Source organism: Taudactylus pleione, unplaced genomic scaffold, assembly GCF_031769625.1.
Source record: "Taudactylus pleione unplaced genomic scaffold, aTauple2 ptg001845l, whole genome shotgun sequence".
NCBI lineage: Eukaryota > Metazoa > Chordata > Amphibia > Anura > Myobatrachidae > Taudactylus > Taudactylus pleione.
Genome location: NW_028286242.1, coordinates 643643 through 661621, shown reverse-complemented (window position 1 = coordinate 661621; position 17979 = coordinate 643643). Strand labels below are relative to the sequence as shown.

The 17979-nt window shown below is 46.5% G+C and overlaps 2 protein-coding genes across 2 annotated transcripts in view; one reads left to right on the top strand and one right to left on the bottom strand.

The window, feature by feature from the left end:
* LOC148436280 (uncharacterized) overlaps positions 1-15313 on the top strand; it is a 30275-nt gene extending 14962 nt beyond the window's left edge. The window contains exons 8-14 of the mRNA XM_088465084.1: positions 2985-3133; positions 3914-4025; positions 5335-5523; positions 6131-6254; positions 6374-6471; positions 6614-6725; positions 13804-15313. Of these exons, the coding sequence (XP_088321210.1) occupies positions 2985-3133; positions 3914-4025; positions 5335-5523; positions 6131-6254; positions 6374-6471; positions 6614-6725; positions 13804-14993 (1974 nt within the window). The 3' untranslated portion in view covers positions 14994-15313. The remainder of the gene's footprint in view (positions 1-2984; positions 3134-3913; positions 4026-5334; positions 5524-6130; positions 6255-6373; positions 6472-6613; positions 6726-13803) is intronic.
* The window catches only part of LOC148436279 (uncharacterized), a 193352-nt gene that overhangs the window by 160201 nt on the left and 15172 nt on the right, over positions 1-17979 (bottom strand). The gene's annotated exons all lie outside the window — the stretch shown is intronic.

The window sequence follows — 17979 nt, the reverse complement described above, 5'->3', positions numbered from 1 at the left end:
GCACAGGAGGACATGGTCAGATGGAGACACTGCACCTCCAATAGGGCTGGTACAAGCTTTGATGCTGCGACCAGTGGTGGCATAGAAGAATGTTCCAATCAGTATTACAGCGTGTATGGTCACTAAAAGTGGGCGTCTCAGTTCTGGCAAAGTCGGCCGTACTTATGTGCTGAAGGGCCCAGGGTGTCTGAGATGTATGGGGCTACTAATACTCAGCACAGGCCCCCGACTGGCAAAACAGACCCAGGTTCTGATTGTTTCAAAAAGAGTTATGAAGTTATGACTCGTTATTTAACTATTCTCTGTTACACCTCTGTGGCATATCCATGACCTCTCCATGTACTGTTATTATAATGGGAGGTTATATCTGTGAATAAACCACCAGGGCTGACTTATCCTGGGTCTGGTGTCACCTCCAAGCCTACTGCGGCTCCAGTGGCCATTTGGACTCTGATGTGGTGCTTCTGGATTCAACAAACCCATCAGCTCTTACTGGAAAGGAGCCCAGTGCTGCTTCTCGCCAAACCCTACTTGGAGTTTAGGTGTACAGGAGGTAAATCCCATATACACTCCTGCTGGGATTACGTGAACTCTGGCCAGAGCTGAAGTGAGGGTTCCAGTGCTGTCTTCTCCATTCCCAGCACTCAGGAACGGATAACAGTAGCCTCCGACCACCATGGCTCCTCGATCACTACTGGTCCACGAGGTAAAGCCGTTTCTGATTGTAAACATATTCTAAATACAGCAATAGAAGTAAAAACATTTACTGCAATGTGTGAGGCAGTGAGCTGGACCTTGTCACACTGGGGGAGATATAGAGGGGGACCCTACTGCGTCTGTATGGTAATGTCGGGGCTGATGAGCATCCTATTGAGATACCTGCCGGCTACGCCATCAAAAAACTCCATCAAAATCCGTCCAGTGATTCAAGAGATTTGCCCGAACGACCAGACAAACCCCTAAACCGGAGACTGTACGTTATCTAGAAAGGAGAAGAGATTATTAGCAGTAGTAATAGAATAAGTAATATGGTTTGTATAAGCAAGGAGGCAATTGGGGATATAACAGTGTAGCATACCTCACAACATTTAAACTTATTAAGGAGGGACACGGCGCGTGCGACCGAAAAGGGGGCATGGCTTGAGTAAAAAGGGGAGGCATCTATGGAAAATGGGGCGGAGCCTCACGGCTTCTCCCGTTTTCGGCACTTTGGGGGCATGCCCAGCACTCTCCGAGATGCTGCACACCCGCTGCTCTGCTATGTAGAGCAGCGGTTTGTGCTCTCCCCAACTGCCCAGCCACCGCAGGACACTGCGGCCCGCGGGTGGGACAGCTGGACAGTCCCAGAAAAACGGGACTGTCCCGCTGGAAGCGGGACAGTTGGGAGGTATGGTGTAGGTAATATATATTGGTATTGGTATAGGTTATTTGGGCTGCACAAACAGCATTTGGGGGCATATGTATCAAAGCTTGATGTGAGATTAGATATATATCACCAACCAATCAGCTTCTAACTTACATTTTGCAGGCTGTGTTTAAGAAATTATAGTTTGGAGCTGATTGGTGATATATATCACATCAAGCTTTGATACATATGCTGGTCTCTATAACTATACTGGAAATGTATGCTAGGAGCTTGTAATGGTGATTTGGGCTGTAAAAGATGCTGGCCATGATGTTGGTCTTTGGAAGCATGTAGCAGGTAGTGTGTCAGGAAATGATATTGGCTGTGGAGTTACAAACAAATAGGCCCACACTACTACATCTGTGTCTGAGAAGCCACAGCAAGAAGCAACACTGATAGAATAATCCCTTCTCGTGAATCCACACACACGCTCATTTGCATAGAAACGCCCCTATCATCACTATTATTCGTAATAGGTGAGAGCTCTGTACCCTATACAGGCAGCGGTGGCGGCCATATTGTTGTAGCCTTTCTGCTTTGGAACGCACAGCCCGGAAGTCACTGTAGATTGAATGATGCAGCGCCAGCGGACACAGCACAGAGAGGGGGAGGAGGAGGGCGCTGTGGTCTTGTGTAACCTCTTCCTGGTGACCTGGCTGGGAAAGTACAGCAGAAGTTAGAAGAGAGAATATTAATGTGTTCGGCAGCAGGTAATGATACGCCTAAACTCCAAGGATAAGCAGACTCTGAGGCTAATGTCATGTTAAAGTACATGTAGAGCAGACTATGGTGAGCTGTTCTGATACATGTGGAGCAGACTCTGGTGTCCAGACCAGATCATAGTGTCTTGTGATTATGACATGTGGAGCAGGCTTTGGTGGCCACTTATAATAGGTGGAGCAGACTCTTTGTCCTGTTATTATAATACATGTGGAGCAGACTCTGGTGCCCGGTTATAACACATTTGCTGCAGACTATGATGCCCTGTTGTAATACATTTGGAGCAGGATCTTCATTTACCATGACTGAAATACAGATGGTGCACTGTGGTGTCTTGTCGTGATGCAGGTGCAGCAGACTGTGTTTGTTAATTAGACTGTAGCTGCTGTAACTCATTAGTTGCTACTCTCTTGAACCACTGTCCTGATGCTCGAATCAAGTCTGTGAATAATACCCCTTTTCCATTGCCGCAATAACCTGGGTTATTGCCAGGTCTACCTGGGTCGTGGCTCAGTTGAAAAGGGTCCCTGAAAAGATAACCCGGGTTGAGTGACCCAGGGATCCAACTCGGGTGATCACATTAGGATCAGCCAGGCAGCAGGTGATTTGGAAACAGCTGTTTTGCCTACTGTAAAGCCGGGTACACACTAGACGATATGCCGTCCGATCGGGGGTATTGGACGACATATCGTCCACATCGGCTAGTGTGTTCTGGCTATGCCGATGTCAAATGCAGCATGGCCCCTGCCATTGCTCCCACTGTCGCAAAGTGTTTATGCACTTGCCGATGCCCGGACCCCGCCAAACGAGAACGTGCTGGGTACACATAGGCTAATGTTTACCCAGCATAACTCTACAGCTCCGCTTCTGTGTGCCAAGTACCAAAACTGTCACTGCTGATAAGAGACAGCCCAAGCTGCCCACAATGGCAGGTGCCAAGAAGAGCAGCAAAGAGTCACCACCAAGGGTAACTGAGCTGATCATGAAGACTGCGTCCACTTCCAAAGAGTGCAGAGGGGTTCCCCTGCCAGTGGGAGGTTTCATTGAGTCAACTAATGTTACCGTTAATGGATAGGTTGATAAAGGTGACTTCTGTCCAGGTAAAAGACAGTGGTGCCTCAAAATCATTCATGATCAACAAGAAACAATTGGGCAGGAAGGACAAATTTGCCAAGAACATGCCCAAGTCTCATTTATAGGCTCCAAATGCAACCAAAGGGTCAGAATAGGGGAAATCTGATCAAGAATCAACTTTTTTAAAATTTTTACAGAACATACTAGGAAATAATCTTTTGGATTTTCCCTTAGTATATAACTTCAGTTGTAAGCATTGTGCATTCTCTGCCTCATTGAATGTATGCCTATGGTGTCATATGTAATATGTAATATCACACAAAAGTAATCAGATAAATTAGTGCAACAACATGGTGTAGATAAGCTGTTGTACTGAGTAAATTGGAATAATATGTACCTGACGGGCATGATAAAGAATAAAGCATATTATTTTTGCAGCATATAAATGAAGATATAGCCTGTACACTATGGTAAAGCGTCCCACACATACATTATGGAGAAAATGTCATTTTGTATTCTGTGTACATTAATCCCAAATGTCTATAATATAACTTGCCTAGCACAGGCAGCACAGTTTCATGCACAATCATGTAACTTCCTAATGACTGATATACCCCCATAATGCCCCAATATAGCAATATATATAAGTGTGCCTTTTGCTTCTATTTATGTAATAATTAACTTATATGATGTTTTTTTCTCTTTCTAACCCAGCGCATCTAATATATATCCTATGACTGTCTCGAGGATGGATAAGAACAAAAATCACGTGACTGAGACTATAATAGGCTTCACCCTGGAGATCATATACCTGCTGACTGGGGAGGTGAGGGAGTCTGGGAGTGTCACAGTGACATCACTATTATCTCTATTACTAACACAGGGACCTGACTGGGGAGGTGAGGGAGTCTGGGAGTGTCACAGTGACATCACTATTATCTCTATTACTAACACAGGGACCTGACTGGGGAGGTGAGGGGAGTCTGGGAGTGTCACAGTGACATCACTATTATCTCTATTACTAACACAGGGACCTGACTGGGGAGGTGAGGGGAGTCTGGGAGTGTCACATTGACATCATTCTTATCTCTATTACTAACACAGGGACCTGACTGGGGAGGTGAGGGAGTCTGGGAGTGTCACAGTGACATCACTATTATCTATATTACTAACACAGGGACCTGACTGGGGAGGTGAGGGAGTCTGGGAGTGTCACATTGACATCATTCTTATCTCTATTACTAACACAGGGACCTGACTGGGGAGGTGAGGAAGTCTGGGAGTGTCACATTGACATCATTCTTATCTCTATTACTAACACAGGGACCTGACTGGGGAGGTGAGGGAGTCTGGGAGTGTCACAGTGACATCACTATTATCTCTATTACTAACACAGGGACATGACTGGGGAGGTGAGGGAGTCTGGGAGTGTCACAGTGACATCATTATTATCTCTATTACTAACACAGGAACCTGACTGGGGAGGTGAGGGAGTCTGGGAGTGTCACAGTGACATCATTATTATCTCTATCACTAACACAGGGACCTGACTGGGGAGGTGAGGGAGTCTGGGAGTGTCACAGTGACATCACTATTATCTCTATCACTAACACAGGGACCTGACTGGGGAGGTGAGGGAGTCTGGGAGTGTCACAGTGACATCACTATTATCTCTATTACTAACACAGGAACCAGACTGATGAGGTGGTTTATATACATTTCTGATATAGACGGCCTACGCATGCACAGGACCCGTTCTGTGCATGTGCAGATTGATTCCGGCGTGATTGCACACCGTGCCCCTAAGCTGCAGCATGATTGACATGCTGCGGCTGCTTTGGGGGTGGGGAGGAGGTGGCGCTGGCCTGCGTTTCCAGAAATGGGCGTCTTGCCCCCAATTCCTGGGAGTGCAGAGGCCAGGATCTGCGTAAGAGGATGCAGATTTCATGGCCTCACAAGCGGGCAGGAGGCAGTCAGTCTGAGTAAACTTCTAATACGAGGTGGACACTTCATCAGTTGGAGTAGACGCAATACTATCTAAGCGCAATAAAAGGGTTATAATGATCCTTATGGAATATTATTACATTTTTTTGAAAATATTTTTTTTTTGTGTGCTGATTCTTTCTCTTTCACAGGATTATATACTAGTGAAGACATCTGGTAAGTCTGCAACACCCAGCAGACTCCCCCATGTGTCAGTAGGACTAAGCAGGACCCAGAGCCACATAACGGAGCCTTCACCTCGCTCACTGACTCATGAGAGACACAATGACCAGAAAGTCCTGGAACTCACCAACAAGATCATTCAGCTGCTGACTGGAGAGGTGACTGCTGGGAATGGGACATTATACAGTAACACCAGGGGATGTGTCTGGGTGATGACTGGAGAGGTGACTGCTGGGAATGGGACATTATACAGTAACACCAGGGGATGTGTCTGGGTGATGACTGGAGAGGTGACTGCTGGGAATGGGACATTATACAGTAACACCAGGGGATGTGTCTGGGTGATGACTGGAAAGGTGACTGCTGGGAATGGGACATTATACAGTAACACCAGGGGATGTGTCTGGGTGATGACTGGAGAGGTGACTGCTGGGAATGGGACATTATACAGTAACACCAGGGGATGTGTCTGGGTGATGACTGGAGAGGTGACTGCTGGGAATGGGACATTATACAGTAACACCAGGGGATGTGTCTGGGTGATGACTGGAGAGGTGACTGCTGGGAATGGGACATTATACAGTAACACCAGGGGACGTGTCTGGGTGATGACTGGAGAGGTGACTGCTGGGAATGGGACATTATACAGTAACACCAGGGGATGTGTCTGGGTGATGACTGGAGAGGTGACTGCTGGGAATGGGACATTATACAGTAACACCAGGGGACGTGTCTGGGTGATGACTGTATCATTGTGTGTGTCAGGTTCCTATAAGGTGTGAGGATGTCACTGTCTATTTCTCCATGGAGGAGTGGGAGCATATAGAAGGACACAGGGGTCTGTACAAGGACGTGATGATGGAGAATCACCGACCCCTCACATCACTGGGTAAGAGGAGACTGTTGTTATTTATTGTAATGGAGAGAGCAGCTATGGGGCCACCTAGATACACATAATCTGATAATCACATATATACAATGTAATCAGTCACTGTGTGTCTCCAACAGATGGGGCCAGTAACAGGAATACCCCAGAGAGATGTCCTTGTTCTCCTTCTTCCCAGGATCATACAGAGGAGAATCACAGTATCCTACAGGAGGATCAGGTACATGGAGTTGGGGGTCTCACCACATAACAATATTAAAGTGTCTATTTTATGTGATTTTTAGAAAGTGGTGTAGATCTTTATAAACTGCTATTCTTCAGTTTACTGTAATGTTATTGTTATCGATTTCTGGGTTTTTCAGTATGAAGATCTGATTGATGTTAAAGTAGAAGATATAGAGGGAGAAGAAGAGACGTATGTGATGGATGATCAGCTGTGTAAGAAGAAGGAAATCCCTACAGATATCAGCACAGGTCAGTAATAAATAACAAATACAGAAAACAGATGCATTCTCCTTGTGCAGTCACTACAGCAATCTCTTATCCTACACCCTTTGTTACTACAGAATAATGTCAGGAGCCATCAGCCCCTATTATACTCCTGCTCTCCTCCTCACATCATGTCACTGTGTGTTACCAGCCCAGAGATCTGACCAGTCTCCTCCCCACACTCTGGTGTATCTCATACATCAGGAGCCATCAGCCCCTATTATACTCCTGCTCTCCCCCTCACATCATGTCACTGTGTTTACCAGCCCAGAGATCTGACCAGTCTCCTCCCCACACTCTCTGGTGTATCTCATACATCAGGAGCCATCAGCCCCTATTATACTCCTGCTCTCCCCCTCACATCATGTCACTGTGTGTTACCAGCCCAGAGATCTGACCAGTCTCCTCCCCACACTCTCTGTGTCTTTGACATCTAATTATCTCTTATAATAAAGTTCTATCTGATAGGAGATGTCTCCTTTTTTGTGTCTACTCCCATACTCAAAATGTATTAAGAAAGAGCAGCTATATTACACCATAGCATATTGCATAACATTTAAGCTAATCAATCTAATATCTTAAAAAAAATGTATTCACAATTTGCAATGGTAAAATGTTGCATTCACTGATTGTATAAAACGTTCCCCTCTTTTTTTTTCATACAAAAGCAAGATTTTTGCACTTGAGGTAAATCCTTTTCTCGTAGACATTTGGGGGACACCGAACAAATGAGGTATAGAGGTGCGGGTAGGAGCTCTGGCTCTTTAAGGAAAATGTGAATGAAGTCTGAGCTCCTCCCCCTCTGTATGCCCTAGCCGGAAAGTAACACAACCACAGAACAGGAAGCATTTGAAGATAAGGATTGATAGAAGGACTATAACATTTAATATTCTTGGGATAATAAACAACAATACATAGTCCCCAACAGACTATGAGAAAAGGATTTAACGTAAGTAGAATAATCAATTTCTTCAGGGTCCATAGGCTCCACAGGGAGGGGACCTTGGGGTGTAGGTGTTGGATCAGAAATCCTGGCACCAAGCAGTTTAAGCTTTAGCTCCCAGGATGCATCAGTCCATCCCCCCATACACCGCCCCCAAGCCAGAGGCACCTCAGTTTCGTTGGTGCCTGGCTGGAGTCGGTCACTATTAACGCAGGGGGCTGCTTAGGCAGCCCTAATGCTTTTTATTTTATTCTTTTATTTGTACTACCTTACTACCCTCACCCCTCCGGCGCCGCAACAAAACAGTACAGATCTGGGGATCTCGGCGGGCATCCTGGGGTCAGCCAAGGCCCTGTAGGACGACCCAGACTGCAGCCGGACGCTAAGGGTACAGGTAAGGCAGGTCACTGCTAGCGGTGACCTGCGCGGGCAGGCATACCTCCAGTCTCAGGGGACAGACTGGAGGTGACGAGTGTAGACGCAGGCTCCAGCCACCGCGATCCACTAGATCACCAGAGTACACATGGTGCGGGAACCATGTGGTGGGTAAAAAATCGGCAAGGGGAGGTCAGCTTCCCCGTTGTAGTGGCCCCTCCCCTCAGCTCAGGGCGCCATTCCACAGAGGTCTCACTTCCCTGAGCTGCTCTCCTCCTCTGACCACGCCCCCTCTGAGGTCTCCGATGGCCATTTTCTTAAGGCACAACCACAGCTCTCTCAGGGATATGCAGGGTCCGGTCCCCCTACATACAGTACCTCTCCCTGGAGTCAGCGTATGTAGCGCTATAGCCTACCAGACACTGAGTCTGTGTAGTGCCAGTTTGCAGTTATATGTTATTTCTGCATTGTATGTGACTAATGCTAGCGCTGCCTGTCTGTTTTATATCCTACTGTCAGTATATATCTTTCCCTTTTTTCTGACTTTGCCCTAACATACAGGTGTATTCAGGGGTTTTACTGTACCTCACATATATAGAGATAAATATTTGTGAGGTTTGTCACATACAGTTGGGTTTTGCACTGTGCCATATTTGGCCTGCGTGCTTCTGCAGCTTACCCTAGCATAAGGCAGGACCAGTATATTGCACTCCTACATACACGGTGGTTGCATTATACCCAGTGCCATATTATATGCCATATTACTCTGCAGCTACTGCTATCAGGCTAATTATGTGCTGCAGGCTTAAGTGAGGAGGATTTGAGATGGGTTATGTAGTAAGTGTTATACTCCACAGGCCCATCAGACAACCCAGCGCCTGTACAAAAGAGCCCCACTGGGCTTCATTATCTCAGGTTCTGGCAACTATTGCGGACCACCTGGCAGTCCGGCTGTCATTCCCCCTATGGGGTTATCACAGCAGGCCGTAATTCCCTCTGTGGGGTGGCCACAACAGGTTCAGGCAATACAGGCCTCCCGTACCCCCACCATGGGTAGACGTACTCTAACTCTGTGCAGAATCTAATGGCTACATCTAATGTCTTTCAAACCATGTTGCCAGTGAGAAGCCCTTACCCAGTAAGCCCTCTAAGCATACTGTGTTATCGTCACAGTCCACACAACTCTCAGATTCTGAGGTATCACCTGAGGAGGCAGAAGTTGCTGATCTCTCTAACCCCGACTCCCCTTTGGAGGAGGATGAGAGTCGGTCAAAATTTAATATTCCTGGTGCGAGCTGTCAGATCCATCTTATTAATAGAAGATGAAGAGCCAGCCCCTAAATCCCTGATGGGACGGGCCTCCCTTGGGATATCCCAGAGTGGGAGGCCAACTTCTTCAGTTCAACCAGTGCTGGTGTCAAACCACCACAGATGCTTGAGTAAGAGAAGTTGTCTTTCACGGGTACGCCCTCTCATTTCTCAGATGGCCTCCCCAGTAGTTTTTCTACACAGACCCTCCTTCATAACTGAACAAAGCCTTACAATACAGTCCTTGCTGCAAGCAGGGGGAATTGTGCCAGTCCCACTATCTCAGCGAGGGACTGGAGGTTATTCTACTATCTTTCTAGTTCAGAAGCCGAATGGGTATCATCGGCCTATCCTCAACCTCAAATCCTTGAACAAATTCCTCAGGGTACTCAGATTCAGGATGGAACCTCTACGCTCCATCATCCTAGCTATGGAGCCTGGGAACTTCATGGTATCTCTGGTTATTCAGGACGAGTACCTACAGGTACCTATAGCGCCCTCACATCAGCGATATCTCCGGTTTGCTATACAGCAACACTTCCAATTTCAGGCTCTGCCCTTTGGACTATCCACAGGTGTTTACTAAAATTATGGCTATCATGGCGGCCCACCTACGTGGTCAGGGTGTCCAACTGTTACCATATCTGGACGACCTCCCGCTCTTAGCAGGATCCCCAGAAGTGCTTCACCGCCATCTGCAGTTAACCATTGCTTTCCTGCACAAGCACGGATGGTTAATCAACTGGAAACTCCCTTAATCCCTCACAGAGAATGATTCATCTGGGAGCCCTGCTGGATTCTCAGGATCAGAGAATCTTTCTGACATCAGGCAAGATCTCCACACTTCAACTGCGAGTGCGCAGATGTCTCCACAGTCGCCGAGTGTCGATCCACTCAGCAATGCAGGTTCTGGAATCCATGGTGTCCACCTTCGACATGGTGGAATATGCTCAGTTCCATTCTAGGCATTTGCAAAGGCTGATGCTCTCCAGGTGGAACTGGTTACCCTATCTGATCAAAGATTAGATGATGGTGCTCTCTTCAGAGGTGCGTCTGTCTCTATATCTTGGTGGCTACAGACATCTCATCTAACCAAGGGTCGCCCATTTTGGATCCCAGACTGGGTAATCCTAACAACGGACACCAGTCTTCGGGGCTGGGGTGCAGTGACCGGTCCGCACTCCTTTTAGGACCGTTGGATATTGGTCGAATCAACCCTGCCAATCAAAATATTGTAACTTTAAGTTGTCTACAGGGCCCTCAACCTGGCCCAGCACATACTTCACGGAAAACCTGTACAGGTTCAGTCCGACAATGCCAAAACAGTGGCTTACATCAACCAGCAAGGAGGTACTCAAAGTCAGGCAGCAATGACAGAGGTGTTCCGCATTCTGACATGGGCCGAGGTCACATCCCTGCCATTTCGGCAGTATTCCTTCCCGGGAGTTCTCATTTGAGAATCAGACTTCCTCAGCCGTCACGACGTGCATCCCAGGGAATTGCCGCTTCACCAAGAGGTGTTTCAACTCCTATTGAACAGATGGGGTCTCCCAGAGGTGGACCTCATGGCCTACCGACACAATCACAAACTGCCTGTATACGTGGCAACCTTTGTAGACGCATTGTCAGTGAAGTGGACCTTCCAGTTTGCGAACCTCTTCCCTCCAGTCTCCCTTCTTCCTTGAGTTCTTCTGAAGTTCAAATGAGACGGAGGCACTGTCCTGCTGGTGGCTCCAGCTTGGCCCAGACGTCATTGGTACTCAGATCTTCGGAGTCTCTCCATCGACACTCTGTTCCTGCTGCCTCAATGACTGGACCTGTTGTCTCAGGGTCCTTGCCTTTACCCAGATCTGGGGCATCTGTCTTTGACGGCGTGGCTCTTGAGACATCTCTCCTGAGGTCCAAAGGTTTCTCTAGCACTGTAGTCCAAACTATGCTCAGAGCACGTAAGCCAGCCTCTGCTTGAATCTACCACAGAATGTAGCATACATTTTTTCAATGGTGTAGTACCAGAAGCTACGACCACCAGGTGTTTAGGATTTCCAGAGTCCTGGCCTTCCTTCAAGTTGGATTTGAACCTAGGGCTCCGCCTGGCCTCACTGTAAGTGCATGTCTCTGCTCTGTCCATTTGGTTCCAGCATAGACTTGCTCCACTAACGTATATCCACACCTTTCTCCAGGACATTCTCCGGATTCAACCTCCCTTTGTCCCTCCAGTGGCTCCTTGGGATTTGTCAGTAGTTCTTCGCGCCCTCCATTTGAACCCCTGGATTCTGTGGAATTCAAGTAGTTAACAGCGAAGACTCTTTTTTTTTTTTTTTTTCTTCTGGCTATACATCAGCTAGAAGTGTCAGATGTAGGGGCGCTCTCCTGTCACTCCCCATTTCTACTTTTCCACCAGGACAGGGCAGTACTTAGGGCTCGCCCTGGGTTTCTTCCAAAAGTAGTTACTAGCTTCCACATTAATGAGGAAATTGTAGTCCCGGACGTTCAATCATCAGACCTCTCGGCAGGTGAGGCCTCCTTTGATGTGGTTCGTGCCCCCAGGACTTAAGTGGACCGTACCAGTTCCTTCTGGAAATCAGACTCCTTATGTGTGCTCTGTGGATTTCACAAAAAAGGATGGCCAGCCAACAAGCAAACGGCTAGGTGGCTTCGTATGACTATCTCACAGACTTACACACAGACAGGCCTTCCTGTTCCGGCTCTGTTACTGCTCATTTTACTCAGTCTGTGGGTCCCTCGTGGACAGCTCTATGTGGGGCTTAGGCTGTTCAACTTTATTAGGCGCCACGTGGTCTTCTGTCCAGACCTTTCTAAGGTTCTATGCCTTTGATACCTTCTCCTCTTAGGATGCTTCCTTTTGGGCGCCGGATTCTCCTCTCAGCGCAGGAGCGTTCCCACCCTTAAAAGGACTGCTTTGGGACATCCCCAAGGTTCACTATGGAGCCTATGGACCCTGATGAAGAAAATGAGTTATGGTAAGAACTTACCTTTTTGTTAACGGTCTTTCTTCGAAATCCACAGGGCACCCGCCCTGACGTACCTGGCTTTATATGGGCGATGTTTCTGGTCACCGGTTTCCCATCTCCTTTTCCGTGAGAGTGTGATTCTTGTGTGTACCAGTCTTCCTTCTCTATTCTCCTCCTCTGGCCTTTGTCTTGTCACAAACTGAGATGCCTCGGAGCGGGGTATAGGGGGATGGACCAATGCATCCTGGGAGCTAAGGCTTTAACTGCGTGGTGCCCGGATTCCTGATCCATCACCTACACCCCAAGGTCTCCCTGTGGACCCTATGGACTTTGAAGAAGCACTGCGCGTGCTCAAGCCCCGGAGCGAGAGAGAAACTCTCTCGCTCCGGAGCTCTCTACAAAAGGGGCGGCTGTCGATGTTGATCGACAGCTCGCCCCGTTTTGTAAGTGGGCCGGGGGGGTGGTTTCCAAAACTGAGGCATTCCTTAACAAACGCCTACCGTTTTGTGGGCGGCCGCACTGACATCATCAGTGATGTCAGTGGGGAGCTTCCTGCTCTATCAGAGCAGGAAGCTCCCTGGGGCTTGCGGCTGCCGATACCCAACCTTTAGGGTCTCGTCGCAAGCCCCAATGGTCGCGATGGTGTTCAACCCACAGCTTACCTAACGACCAGGAGGCCGCACTTCAAACATGAAGCGGCCGACCTCATTCAGAACGAAGCGAGCGCCTCTGAATGAGGGCCTATGTCTTCTTCCCTAGTGACTAATATGTGTCACTGCTGTTGCATTGCCAGATTTTATTTGCCTTCCTCTAGGAAAGATTTTAAGCATTTAAATCTGCTCTTAGTTCCAGAACATTAGGTGATTTTGATTCTTGCCATGACCAAAGTCCCCGGTTGCTGGCATCTCTTGTTGTAGCTGTCCAGTTCCAAATGGAGAACGGACAACTTCTGGTGGGATTGTCCCTTTTAGCCACCAAAGACGACCTGTCGCTGGGGACAACCTGAAGAACTGACTGGACAGATTTTGGTGAAACTTGTCCCCATGTCCTTAACGGTTTAGTTTCTGCTGAAGTTGTCCTGAGTCGAACTGAGCGAACTGAACTGCCTCGAAAGTTGACATCATCTTTCTAAGGCTCTTCATACTAAATGGGTAGAGATCTATCTGAGAATCAGTGGAGGCTTGCCAAGATTTTGCAAGGCCAGAATCTAAACCCTTGGTAAAAACGCCCTACTTAGTGTAGTGTTAGTACAGCGCTACAAGCAAATAGAACATTAAAATAAATGATGCTGTTAAGTTAGCACCAACGGGAAGCGCCCTGCTCCTGGGGCACTTGGTAATATAGAGGGGGAGGAGCTCAGACTCTATTTTTTTTCTTAAAGTGGCAATGTCCTCAATGGATGTAAGAGAATATATAGTCTATGCATAAAATGTTTTTCCATATATTTTTATTTTTTCCCCAACAGATGAACATATCAGCAAGATTATCTCAGAGGAACATCTAATTTTATCTCCAGGTTGTAACATAGAAGATAATGACGTCACACTAGACCCTCCAGGAGATACCTCCATTACCCCAAATATAAATCCAGCACTTCACAGTGCAGATACATCACCTGGTCCCTCTAATCGTGAGATTGAGAAAAAATATTCCTGTTCCGTGTGTGGGAAATGCTTTACAGAGAATGCAGATCTTATCAGACATCGGTTAATTCACAAGGTTCAAAGGTCCTTTCCATGTTCTGAGTGCGGCAAAACATTTAAGCGCAAATCAAACCTCATTCAACACCAGAGAGTTCACACTGGTGTAAAGCCATTTTCCTGTTCCGATTGTGGGAAACGTTTCACGCACAAGTCTTCCATCGTTCAACATCAGAAAATTCACTCTGTTGAGAAGTCCTTTTCGTGTTCTGAGTGCGGGAAATGCTTCCCCTGTAAGTCGCGCCTTATTCATCACCAGAGAATCCACACGGGGGAGAAGCCTTTCGTCTGTTCTGACTGTGGGAAATGCTTTAACGATAAACAGAACCTTGTCACCCATCAGAAAAATCACACGGGTGAGAAGGAGTACCAGTGTTCGGTGTGCGGAAAATGTTTTACGGGCAGATCGCATCTAGCTAAACATCAGAGAACTCACACGGGAGAGAAGCCCTTTCCGTGTCCTGTGTGTGGGAAATGTTTCAGCCAAAAACCAAATCTTGTTCATCACCTGAAAATTCACACCGGCGAGAAGCCGTTTTCATGCTCCGTGTGCGGGAAAAGCTTCACACAGAAGTCGTCACTTAATACACATGAGAGAAGTCACACAGGCGAGAGGCCATTTCCGTGCTCTGAGTGTGGCAAATGGTTTGCATTGAAAGCGCATCTTATTAGACATCAGTTACTTCACGCCAGTGAGAAGCCATTTTCCTGTTCTGAATGTGGGAAATGTTTTCCAGTGAAATCGTCACTTATTTCCCATCAGAGATGTCACAGCAGTGAGAGGCCATTTCCATGTTTGGAGTGCGGGAAAAGTTTTCCAGTGAAATCAGAACTTTCTAGACACCAGAGAATTCACACCGGGGAGAAGCCATTTTCATGTTCCGTGTGTGGGAGAGCTTTTATACAGAAATCAGGTCTTCATAAGCATCAGAGGCTTCACACAGGAGAAAAGTGATTTCCACAAGCTGATAGAAAAACAGGACTTGGATCGGCAATATAAACAAAACGTTATATAAATATGTAGTATTCTTTAACGTTATCTCTGGTTATTGGAGTGTAACGTAAATCTGTAGAAGAATCCTGTTTGCATGATGTTGATTGGAAATATCTCACTTCTATAGTCATGTATGTGGGCTGCCTACCCTCCTACATCTATGTCCAGTCTTGCTGATTTTAATAATCCAGTTTCTAATCTTCGTTGTTGATTTGGGTTTTCCATAGACGTATGATTAAGTGATTTGTTTTTCCTTTCTTCAATAAATGTTTGAAGAGTGATCTTTTGCAAACTGTTTTACGTATAGTATAACAGATTAAGGGCCTCATTTATGAACAAGTTTTATCATACGCAATGAGTTTTGAAACTTGTTGCGTATGATAAATGGTGCTCCAGCCAATCAGCTCCCAACTGTCACTTTTCAAACAGATGACAGTTGGGAGCTGATTGGCCGGAGCACCATTTTCAGACGCAAAGAATTTGAAAACTCGTTGCGTATGATAAAACTCGTTGATAAATGGGCCCCTACATGCTGGTTCTAAGGTAACCTGTAACCTATATTGCAACAGATATAACCTCCGCCCAATAGAGTATCATGTGAGGGAAGTTTTGAAACATGGGGAGTGTACACAAAATAAATAAGTAAGGGGTACACTTTCAGAGGAGGACGCAGAAGCGCCCACAGCAGCGTCTATTGGCGGACGCCTGTCTTCCAGTTTGTGCAAATGCTTCTACAAACTCCTTCCGTGTGCACATTTGGCCATGTGGATGTACAAGGACTGAGACACCCACATTCAGCGTGCACGCTGTAATACCAATTAATGGGTCCTTAGGTGCCACCATCAGAGCTTGCACCAGCCCTATGATGGATGTAGTTTCTATCTCATGACCACAACCTCCTATGTGTACGTCTGTGTACGCAGCCACTTTCACTGACACACCTTTTGACATTACCATCACAAGCCCACTAATGCACTACTAGCCACCTTCCAGTCTGGGCCAGGAACATCCGTCACTTTCACGCCACTTTTCTGATACTAAGCGTCTCGATTGCAGCAGCGCCCTTGTCCGTAAGCTCTGTGTAACAAACAAAAACACTCAGGTACGCGAACATCGGCGTGTCCTGCGGCTCTGAATCGGGCCCTTTGAGAACATACCGTTCCATTTAACAATCACCTGTATAAAATGATGACGTTTATGTAAAATAACTCTATACGGTAGAGGTTTCCTAACGCGGTCATCAAGGCTCACCAACGGTTCAGGTTTTAGAGACATCCATGGTTGAGCACAGGTGGCTTAATTAGTACCTCAGTCAATTTGATTTAACCACCAGTGCTAAACCATGGATATCCCTAAAACCGGAATTGTTGAGGAGTCTTGAGGACCGCGTTTGGGAACCTCTGGTATACGGCCTTCTTGAGTCTGCTGACTGATTTTTTTATTTTTTTTTTGTTTTTGTAAAATAGTCAAAACAAAAGTGATATAAATCTAGAAGTGCTCACCGGAAGTGATACAGAAATTTAAATAAAGTGGTTAAAACTAAAAACATAGTATAGGGGACCCTGTGAGCCTAGTTAATAATTGTAATTATTTATATATCCTAGAGTCACACGCACTGCCGATATCGTACCCAGTGTAGTGATGTTATTACACTGTGCGTGCATCAGTGTATACAGACGGTATGTCTTTGAATGATGTCGTTCAGAGACATATCTCGTCGGCTGTGCAGCACACCTGCAGATACATCGGCTCATCATGCAGTGTGTACAGCTGGTCAGCCCAACAGCATAATGAGTGGATCCGTCGTCCTAGTGTGTACCCACCATAAGTCGCACTCCGTATGGGTCCCGATTGTTGGCGCAGAGTCGCGGTACTGATTCAGACGCAGTGTCTGAAATGTATTAGAAATGTATTGGGGGTTCCTGGTTCAGTGACAAAGGGGTGTCTTATGGGAGTGTCGCGGGCTTGCCGCTAAAAACGGTTGCATACAAAGATGCTAAATCACTCACACTGGGGGCCATGCTGAGATGAAGGATCTGTACCTAGCATTGGGCAAGTTTCCATGGTGCGACCGTTGGTGGCATTTGAGTGTCTGAAGACTCTCAAAGTGGGCGTCTCAGTCCTTGCACATGCGGACGCACGGATGTACTCTAGGGAAGGGCTTTGTGGTGGCATCGGCGTAACGTTCCAGACGCTACAGCAGCAAAGAATCGGCCCCATTATTAATGTTGGGTGTCACTTCACGTAGGTTACTATATACAGAGCACCACGTTACTGTTGTGTTGCCAGTGTGTGTAATTAGTTCTGTTCAATTTGCTATCCGGATGAGGAGTCGACAGATAAAAGGTTTGTCAATGTATATGTCTACTCCCAGATGGTCAAAAGTCCATAGGTTCAAATGGTCGACACATGATATATTTTTTTTCAACATTTTTAAGATTAGGTTTAGGCACTCTGGTGAGGGGACGGTTAGGTTTAAGCACATAGGGGAGGATTAAGGTTAGGCAACAGGGAGGTTTAGGCTGAAAATACAAAAAGTTAAAATGTGTTGACCATTTTTTATGTCGACCATATGTGTGTCAACTTTTTGTCCCTGTTGACCTTTTGCCTGACGACTATTTGATGTCCACACTACTGATCTAAATTAGTACCAATCTAGATGGTTATATGATTAATAAAATATCTAAAAAGAGTGTTCCTTCTGGTCAAAGCAATAGCCGAAGTAGGACTACATAAATTATGCTTCATATACATGCAGACACCTCAATAATAATTGGATTGGCTATGATATATCTTCATTCAATCCTACTCCCTCCTTCCAGTAGAAGATCTATAAGATGGTTCACAAGGCTGGTTCTCAGATCTCTGTTTAGGGTTCTCTCGAGCAGGTCACACTACAGCCAAAACCTTACGGCATATCCGGTCTCTGATGTAACATAGCAGATTG